The 10,266-nt window shown below is 35.7% G+C and overlaps 1 protein-coding gene across 2 annotated transcripts; it reads right to left on the bottom strand.

Annotated features, from left to right (window-relative positions):
- Nucleotides 1–1,727: 1,727 nt before the first annotated feature.
- Nucleotides 1,728–10,011, bottom strand: LOC113066734 (protein VAC14 homolog). 2 transcript variants are annotated; one of them, XM_026238729.1, is made up of 19 exons: nt 9,367–10,011; nt 8,796–8,946; nt 8,477–8,644; nt 7,626–7,688; nt 7,433–7,540; nt 7,101–7,210; nt 6,871–6,992; nt 6,657–6,794; nt 6,371–6,514; nt 5,028–5,091; nt 4,694–4,838; nt 4,539–4,604; nt 4,312–4,459; nt 4,079–4,211; nt 3,800–3,974; nt 3,605–3,723; nt 2,787–2,866; nt 2,557–2,707; nt 1,728–2,484 (listed from the first exon to the last, which is right to left on the bottom strand). In XM_026238729.1, exons 1-19 carry the CDS (start codon nt 9,468–9,470, stop codon nt 2,328–2,330), a joined length of 2,346 nt encoding a protein of 781 aa, XP_026094514.1. In that variant the 5' UTR covers nt 9,471–10,011; the 3' UTR covers nt 1,728–2,327. The 2 variants fall into 2 exon arrangements, with proteins under 2 accessions (XP_026094514.1, XP_026094515.1); XM_026238730.1 differs by having other exon boundaries at nt 6,383–6,514.
- Between the last annotated feature and the right edge of the window lie 255 nt (nt 10,012–10,266).

Here is a 10,266-nt window from a genome sequence, read left to right as displayed (position 1 = left end):
TTTGCATTTAAAGTGGCATGCAATAAAACAGCATGCTGTAGACAGAGCTGTTTTTGATGGTAAAAAAGGCGTTTTTTACTCTACCATTGAGGAATTTTAACCAAACTATGTTACAGACCTTTTTATTAAGACCCTAAAGAATTATATCAACCTGTTGAAAAATGGGTCCGATGACCCCTTTAAAGTCTCTTATGTGCCAAGGCTGCATTTATTTAGCTAAAATAACAGTGATATGAAATATTATGGCAATTAAAATAACTATTTTATATATAACTTCTGCTGATAACCGTCTTATTTCATTATATTAAGTAGTTTCATTTCAGAACAGCATCATGTAGAAAACTGTTTTTTCCCCCGGGAGAGTCAAGGTGTCTTTAAGGAAAGGACCATCAGGCCATTTACACCAGGCAAAAAGAATGAAAAACAACCCTTCACTGCAGGACAAGCCAAGATATTGAATGATATTGTCTATGCTTTGTACCTGTCCAATAAGGTTGAGGAAGAAGAACAAGCTGGGCAGTTCTTGTAAGGACAGTCTCATTTCCTTTCTTGAATAGTCAAAAAGATTTAAGGAATTGAGAATCTTAAACGGTATCTGTCTCAAAGTTTTGACAGAGGATGACAATACTGTTGGATTTGGAAGAAGAGCATAAAACACTTGGAGAAAAATTTGAGAGACATGGGCAGATGGATATGCTTTCTTTATAATGAAGCAGAAGTGTGTTCCATCTTTTAAGACAGCACCAAAAACAGCTGACCAAAAACACTCCTCCATTGTCCTCAGCAGCAGCTTCCTGTTCTGACCACCTGTTCTGATCAGCCTGATGAGTTAATACAATTCATACAAATTTGCAGATATAGATTCTTAAAGCTTTCTGAGGCATTTATTGTGTTTTATAGTGATGGAGGAGGATGAAGAACTGGAGAGGATGATGCTGAGTCTTTCTACAACAAAGTATCGGCTGAGAAGCAGAGGTGGATGGAGGAAAAGAACAAAATTACTTCATTGTGCTATAAAGCAAGTCTGGGCATGTCATTTGCCAAAGAAATTCCTTGTACAAGTTTATGTAATAATAAAAAGCCAACTATAGATAACATATATATATTTATATATATTTGTGCTTTTTTTATTATTTATCATTTATTTCCGCTTGTTCATGTATTTTAGTATTTTTATTTTATTGTTATTTAATCTTGCTCAGATTTGTAAATACTAAATGTTAATTGTAGATAAATATTTAATAATAAAAAAAAATCTTTCTGTTAAAATTTTATTATTCCTGTTGTTGTTTAATCTATTATTGTTTCATGCATATTTATTTAATTATTATATATTTGGTTGGTACTGTACTGTAATAATGACCTTTTTGGCCAGTTCAAATGAGCGGAAAGTATTTTAGGAATGTAAAAAACTTAAACTAAATTCCTCATAAACACCATTTATAATTTCAAATTTAATTTTGGGTCAGTTATAGGGAAATTCTGTAAACTAAAAAGGTACAATGTATCTTCATAACACACAAATATGTCAAATGCGCCAGATTTAGCCAACACTGGCTTATTTTCATCCGAATTCTTTCATTTCTAAAAGCAAAAGATAATTGAACAAAGGTAGTTTTTCTTATCGAAAGTTATACAACAGCGCCACCTGCTGGATTATAAAAGTGAGATTCTGTGGTTCTTAGACTGACAAGCTGCATCTGATTCAAGAAAACCAACAAAAAAAATACATAAGCATGCACACCTTTATTGTGACTTTACCTTTACATTACAGAGGAACAGTTTGCATGTACATAAAGCCAAGAATGAATATATTGATGTAGAAAAATATGATGAAATGAAGGACAAGCAGACTCCAATGGGAATGTTAAGAAAACAAGAGTGAATATTTTTGGATATGGTTTGTGCGAGAGATAAAAATCACAATACAAAAACAGACAAATTTACTTGTCATGAGAAGATGTCATGTTTTAGATTAAAAATTCCTAATAAACATCCAGGGCTCCATGCAAGGTGTGATTTAGGGAGGGTTGTATTAAACCAGTCACTTGGGAATGATAAAATCATTGGCCCTTGATCTGTAACAGTTGACCTAGTCCAATTATGTCCAAGTGTGGACATACTACATCAACTCCAGCACCTGAATATAAAGCACTTCACGTAGCATAAAAATGAAGCACAATGAAGTCCCTTCATTCCTGTAGTAGCTTGAATACATTAAAAACTGAATGAGGTGCCGCAGATGCCCACTACAGGTTTGAGGTTCAAATTCCTTCTCTGTCGTCTTCTCAGACAAAGGCTGTATAATCTCATCCTATCTGTGACCTTCACAACTTCCTGTCTGGATGCTCAGAGCGTCCCGCCCTCTGATGCCTCACTTCCAGGTGTTTGCTCTGGACTCTGTCGAAGTGCTGGAGCAGTTCACTGTAATCGATGTGTGGCTGGGCTAATCGTTTGTCTTTGACGGGTGCCTTTGGGTCTTCCCTGAAAAAATAAAGCACTTGAGAATAGGCCGACTATCCAATCTGTAGCTGTTTAGAGAGCACGAGAACTTACACGGTCCTCATGAGTTCAGGGTTTGGCACACAGCTGAGCCGATGCGAGAGCAGCTGGAACGCCTGACTCTGAGGAAGCAACATCAGCAGGCCGTACAGAGCCTTGATGAGATACGGGTTATGCTCTACATCCAGCAGCTGCAAGCGAAGGTCTGCAACGAGAATGAGTGTTAGTGTAGAGAGCTGACAATGATACTCAACAGAGTCATGCGGTGGATGAATGGGACTCACAGGTGAAGATGGGGCTCTCGATTAGCTGCACAAGTTTATCCACCTCCATGAGGAAGTCCACTGTTACCTCCAGATCTCCACTGATCAGCTCAGATCAAGGTGTGTTATGTTTTTTATATATATATATATATATTTCCAGAGTGCTGAACAATATTGATCATTTAAATTCAATTACTTCTATGGAATATTGTGATGATTAGATTTATTTTGACATTATTTTACAGGGATTACAATCATTAAATATTAAAAACATTTCAAATCTAACATTAAAAAAATTATATTTAGTTCAAAATGTCCATGATTTTTCATACTTGTATATAACAAGTTAAAATAAATTTCCAGATATGTCTACACATTCCATGACTGTGGGTATACATTTTTTATACAGTATATATAATTAAAAAAAAAAAACTTTTTTTCATTATATATACTACTGTTCAAAAGTTTGGGGTCTGTAAGATTTTATTTTATTTTTTTAAAGAAATGAATAGGATTTTTTAAGGACACATTATATTGAGCAACAGTAGAGACATTTATAATGTTACAAAATATAATGACTGCTGAAAATTCAGCTTTGTATGAGGAATATATTAAATTATAAAATAGAAGTCATTTTAAAATCATAAAAATACATACAGTAACATTTTTGATTCAATAAAATTGTACAGTTCCCAAACTTTTGTGTGTGTTTGTATACATACATATATATATATATATATATATATATATATATATATATATATATATATATATATATATATATATATATATCAGTCTGAAACAGAATGATATATTACAAACTATTACAGCAAGGATACAATTTCTGGATGAGGTCGTATGCATGCTGATAGTTCTGTGTCAGGAAGCACAGCGACACAGTGGCCACAGGATTGTGACACCAAGAGCGATAGAGGCAGCAGAAAAGAGCACAGCTTTCCTGATGGACAGAAAGTAGAAACATAAAACAATGATAATGAGCACAGATTAATCCTAGTCCTCAAAGCAGATGTTACCTGTGTGCGCAAGTCCTTGAGCTGGTTCCGCAGCTGGAACAGCTCGGCCGAGGTAAGCAGAATAGTGTTAAGAGTCTGCACCATGGTGGAGGCGAACTTCAGATCTTCCTCCTTGAGTAGGATGTCTGCCATAGAGTGAAATATGTTCTCCGCATGCAGGAGGAGACACAGCTGCCTGTTGGGAAGTAGACTAAACTTACTGACAAAATCTGTTGAAAGGATAGTAGTACACTCAGATTTACAGATGTTTTTGAGACCTCTGAGGCTGGATGGTTTTACCTGATAATGAAGGCCCCTCTCATTTCTAGAAGCTTCCTCTCTGAACTGAAGCGCTTGAGCAAATTAATCATGAATTTATAGAAGTATGAGTTCATGCTGGGAGTGGAGGGAGATAAATCCATCACCTTAGAACCTGTCAAATAAAAAGTCCTCGTTTGATTTCATGTTCACAAATCACAACAGTTTGGTATTAATCTGCTTTAATCATAGAGGACCAGGAATTGGTTACCCACCAACCACCACTGGCTGCCCATCTCTGACCCCCCCTGGAATATGGAGCTCTGTTTTGCTGTCTGAGTGGTCGCACGACCCAGACGTGTCCGTCTGACCAGCAGGTGATGATGCAATTTCTGCCAAAACCTCCAAGTCTTTTAAAATCACCTGTGGGAGATATTCATTCTTTAAAACCGCAGCATCTGGGAGATCGGCACTGAGATGATTGGAAATGATGAAGACTTACTTCATCCGATTCATCGGATAGTGTCTTCAGTAACATGGGGAACAAACTATCTGTGTGCTTGAACATCTGGCATAGAGATACAGTGGAATAAATCTATTTTGGCATTGCACTTGTTAGTACTGAAACTGTAGATTTAAAATGCCATCTATAGAAACCTTGCGAGGGGTCTTGATGTACAAATGGTACAGCCACTTCAAGACAGCGATGCGAGTCATCATTCCGGTGGATGAATCGTGTAAATGTCTGTCCAGTACTTGCACTATGCCATCCAGATCCAGAGTTACCGCAGGCCTGTCAGAACTACACAGCACACAGCAAATCAGAGATCTTCTAGAAATCCTACAATAGCTTTCTTATACAAGATAGCTGATCTTTTAATTAGACTATCTGTAGCTGCTTTTGTTCTAGTAACCTACTTCCTGTTCTTCATGTTACACTATAAAATAGAAAGATATAAGGTGTTTTTTGTCAGTGACTGTCAAAACATACCTTGCTGGAGTAAAGAAAGAGATGTTGCTGAAGCCTACTGACTCCTGAGAATCATTCAGGGAATCTAAAACCAGAAAGAGAAATATAAAATCAAATATTTTCAAATTAATTTTCAGTTTTGCAGTGTATTTAAAATGACATATTTCTGAATCATTCATAAAAAAAAAACCGATAGGATGCTTACATTAAGAAAACAATGTGGAAACAATTGCTGCCACTAGCAATTCAGCTTTTTTTTTTTTTTTTTTTTTACATCTACACTACAAAGGTCAGTGAGATTTTTTTTTTTGTTTTAAAAATGTTTTTTAAGTCAATTAAGCTCATCAAGATAAAAAAAAAATACGGTAAGAATAGTCATATTGTAAAAAATAATAAAATATTACAATTTAAAATGAGTGCATTCTATTTTAATGAATTTAAAATTTTACAAGCCATAACTACAGTTTTCAGTGCCACATGACCCTTCGGAAATCATTCTAATATGCTATGAGAATATAAGAAACTTTTTTTAATTTTTCAAAGTTGAAAATATAATATTAATATTTCGAAAATCATGACAGGATTTTCTGATGAATAGAAAGTTCAAACGAACTTAAAGTAGATTCTTTACTGTGACTTTTGAGCAAATTAATACATTCTGTGTGAATAAACAAAATCATCTATTTAAAAAAGAAAAAAAAAAAGACGTTATAAACTTTAAATAATTATTATAAAAATTATTATTCGCACTGGCTGGGAATCGAACCCAATTGTTTAGCTAAACATCCATAACAGTTTAACCATTCATTCTCAATGGCAGTGCTAAACCACTACGGATGCAATATTTGTTCAACCACTAGCGCTCTCGTGGGGCTCTTCTGTGTTACGGTACCGCGGGAAGTTTGAATTCGCAGAAGAAGAAAACACACAACAGCGATCGCCTCCGTTGTTAAATTCAACGCATTCTCAAGTGTCTTTCAAAGGTAAGATACTTTACATGACATCAGTTGACGTTTTGTTACCGTTTATGATGAAATCACATTGGTAAACTTTGTTCATTTCTAAACTGTTAAGTTTAGTTCAGCCTATTCACGGCTGGCCCCCGCATGGCAGGCGAGAATTCTACCAATGAACCACCAGTGCATTCAGAAAAATCAAATGTCGCCCCCTGTCTTCCAAAGTGAGGGCCCTTTCAAACGCACTTGCCATATTTGCTCACTAGGTGTCTTTGAGCTTTCCTTAGCCATTACCACGTTGTCCACTAGGCGGTAGTCTTCAATCAATTTTTGGTCTGTCACTTTCCTCCTATTGATACACAGTGGGCAGTTTCCATAAATTTAAATAAAAAATATATAAAAACTTGCCATTCAATTCACCCTCTTTCTTAGATGGAGTCCCATCACTCGGAGGCGAAGATTTGGTCTGTGATTCTTCATCATCTTCATCATCTTCAGGAGTCACAAGTTTCATCAGGCTATGATTACATGCACTGGCTGCCTCTTTAGTACCTGCACATGGTTTATTGAGGAAACGGATCTGAACATCACTTGAACCTACCAGAACAATATCACAAAAACATTTAGCTAAATGGCATGTATGACTCTAAGCCAATGCATTTTATATTAGATATGCAACCACAGTTTAGGATACTCTTTTTGCGGTCATCATAGGAAAGGCAAGGCAGCACTGCTGTCAGAATGCCAGAGGAATACGGCAGGACCACTCTTCCAGCAAGCTGAATGAATTCTCTCATCCATGTCATCGACGTCAACTGGATGAGATCGTAAGCTGCCGGAAGACAAAATAAAAGAATTACACTACTTGCCTAAAATAAGAATTGTACAGTGTTTTGCATCTGACTCACTGGATTTTGAATCTTCAGACACTTGACAGTGGATGACTAAGATGTTGGCCATTTCCGCAAATTTGACACTGGAAGGATTCTTCTTAATTTCTTTCAGGAATTCCCCCAAAACCACCTCACATCTATTGAAAATCAGCTGTTAAGCCTCTTTAGAAATGAGAAAAAGGAAGCAGAGAAAAGAGGAAGAGGGAGAGACTATTCCACGTAAAGGGAAAGATAATGAGACATACATCCGCCTGATCTCTTTACTGCTGTCTCCGAGAATCTGAAAGAGTCCGTCCAGAAATTCTGGCAGATAATCCAGGAGGTTGATATCAGGAACCGACTCCAACACATGGATCTGGAGCAATCCAAGGAAGTCACAATAGCATAATGGCAGTTACCATTGTTGTAAAACAATTAAAAATAGCTTTTAAAACTAAATCTCAAATTAAAACGAAGTAATTTTTTAGCTATTAATATAAAGTAATACAATAAAGCATAAATGTTAGCTGAAAACATATACAAATATATCTGTTGTGTCATCACCAACATTGCAGACTGGTGAAAGTGCTCAACTCACCCAGGAGATAATGAACTGGCGCGCATACTGGTTGTTTGAGTAAATCCTCTCACGCAACAGTGGGACAAAGGCCACTAGATCAAACTTGTTGCTCTCGGTTACAATGTCCTTCAAATAACAAGCAGAAATCATTATTTCTTTTGATACCTCTAAACTTGAACTGTAGAATCCACGTTTCTCATTTCAAACTCACCTTAAGAAGCCGATCCAGGAGCTCAGATCCACTCTTTACGTTTGGATCAGGATCTGCAGCAAGCTGTAAAGAACAGATCACATGTTAGGTTTGTTTGTGTCATCACCTCGGCTCTTTCATCGGAAATATGTAAAAAAAAAAAAAAAAACTTTTTTTACTTACTGTCATTAAATGTCAATGGTATTTTAGAAAGGATTATAACATCTCACCAGTGTTACTTTTGTATTATTTCGTATTTCTTAATATTTTGAATTAGCTTTTTTTTTTTGTTCTTTTAGCTTAAGTTTTGATTATTAGTCTTTTTAAATGTCTATTTAGCTTTAATTTGTTTATTTCTTTTTCTTTTTCTTTTTTTGTAACTTATTTCAGTTAGTTGACAAGGTAACCTTTCAAATTTTTATTATTATAGTTTTCACTCATTATTTATATTTCAGCTTGATTTCAATTACTGTAAACTAATTGTAATAGTTTTAGTCAGTGTTACTTTAAGATCATTGAGATGGTAATACAGTTTCTTAATATTTCAAATTTGTTTGTTTATATACATATTTAAATTTAGCTAAAGTTTAAGTAATTTTGTAGTGTTTGTCATGTTTTAATTGTAAGTATTTTAGTCAATAAAGTTAACGTTTATTTTATTTCAAGAAATCAAAAAAAGTTAACTATAATAACTCGATAACTGACAATAAAAACAGCTTTTTACGCTTAAGAAATATTATAATAAAAGGCATTGATTACTAATTACTAAAAATGATTTTTAAAATAAATATTTAAAACTAGCATGGATTACCATATGTGATTCATTTCTACCTTTCATGCATGCATCTAGACATGAAGGCGCATCAGTTTACCTTGCTAAGCCCATCAAACAGCACATTGAAGTGAGGCAGCACTGCTCCCCTGGCAACCTTCACTATATTGTAAAGGGCCTCACAGGCGTAGTAGCGCAGACGGCTGTCAGAGTCATTGAAACAGGAAAGAACTGGATCAATGAGTTCTTTCAGGTACAATCCAGAATCCTGAGGAGTACAGGAGATAAGATAAACATCAGCAAAGCCTCCATATTAGCTTCAGAATGTCAAGCATACTGAACGTCTTGCAGCCACAATACAACTGAATCAAGTATGCAATGGTGTACTGAGGAGGATTTAGCACATTTAGTTCACATACTTTTCCCAGGGCAATGGAGCATGCCGCCAACCCAATGAGGCCTCCTTTTCGGCTGTGAGGGTGCTGGGAGAGCGCAAACTCTGTGGCCAGTATCTGGATGACATGTCTGATCTGTGAAGAGTTGTTCTGAGCTACAAATTCCCGCACAAGCCTGGCAGAAGATTGTAAAGAAGCAATCACAGTGAATGAATGGAATAGAAATGAAACCGTATTCTACCAATTCATTTAAAACACTAGCTAGACATACTTGTATTTATGTAAAAGACTTCAGTGCTGTTTTTTGGACTATGGGCTATTGATCATACGCATGACTAATAAGATCATGTGACAGTGTGTCAGATGACCAGCTCTGCATTTGAGCAAAGTAACAAATGCCAATTACTTAATACAGAGAGAAACTAGCTATGAATGCTAAAATATAACTTACACGATGTTAAGAATGGGTGCCAGTGCAGTAAAAAGGAGGAAATAAACAAGTCTAACAGGAATCGAATGCATCTTAATATAACATATTCCCATTTTAAAGCATACTCTCTCATTTATGAGATATAAATAACAGATTATGACTCACTTTTCGATCTCAAGAGCTGCAACCTTCCTCTTCTCGTACAGTTTGTCGTTGAGAGCTCTCACAATGTTTGGGGTCAATGGAGAAAAATCCTTTTCTGTGTTCATTTTTTCCAAGTATTTCCGAAATTAACTTAAATTACGCATAAACGAAAACTGTGAACCGTTAAAACTGATCTCTGAATGAAGCTCGGTGAATACAGAGAAAGTCTCATCAGATGGTAGTTCTGTTAGTGTATGTATGTATGTATGTGTGTGTGTAGTGTATGTGTCTGACTAAATATTTAATGTTTCATCCAAGACATTGTTTACAGACAAGACGACGCCCTAAAATGTATTTCCGAGGCGGACTCTCATCACAAGCATCACTTATAAAATAACAGGACCTGCAGTCTGCGACACTAAACTGAAAGCGGGGAGCAGGAGACCAGAGCAGTTATTGCCCAAAACAGAATAAAAGCCTTAGAACCTCATGAACGTGAATCATTCAGAGACGACGATCCGAGAAACCGCGATTGTTTCAGTACAGAAGGTAAACCTGATGAATATGTCAGAGGTAGATCGCACTGTTTTTCAATAGAAGTAATTGACCAAAGCCGCCATATGTCCCGGCTCACATGACTTCCTACAAACATCAGCGACTAGTAAATCGAGCGCCGATCAATGGATTTGTTTTGATTACGTCATACGAGTCACATGTTAATTTAAGACATATAATTGTTTTTAATAAAATCTATGGATTTGGGATGTTTATTAATGAAAAATATTAAGATGCTGTTAAATGCTATCATTTGAGAATATGACTGGTTTTAATAGTTTTAATAATAGTTATAATAGTTAATAATTTTTGAACATATATTGTACACAATTTATAATGTCATGTAAATCCATGATTTGTTTCATA

Source organism: Carassius auratus, chromosome 50, assembly GCF_003368295.1.
Source record: "Carassius auratus strain Wakin chromosome 50, ASM336829v1, whole genome shotgun sequence".
NCBI lineage: Eukaryota > Metazoa > Chordata > Actinopteri > Cypriniformes > Cyprinidae > Carassius > Carassius auratus.
Note: the sequence above shows the minus strand (reverse complement) of the source record. Positions and strands in the feature narration are given on the sequence as shown.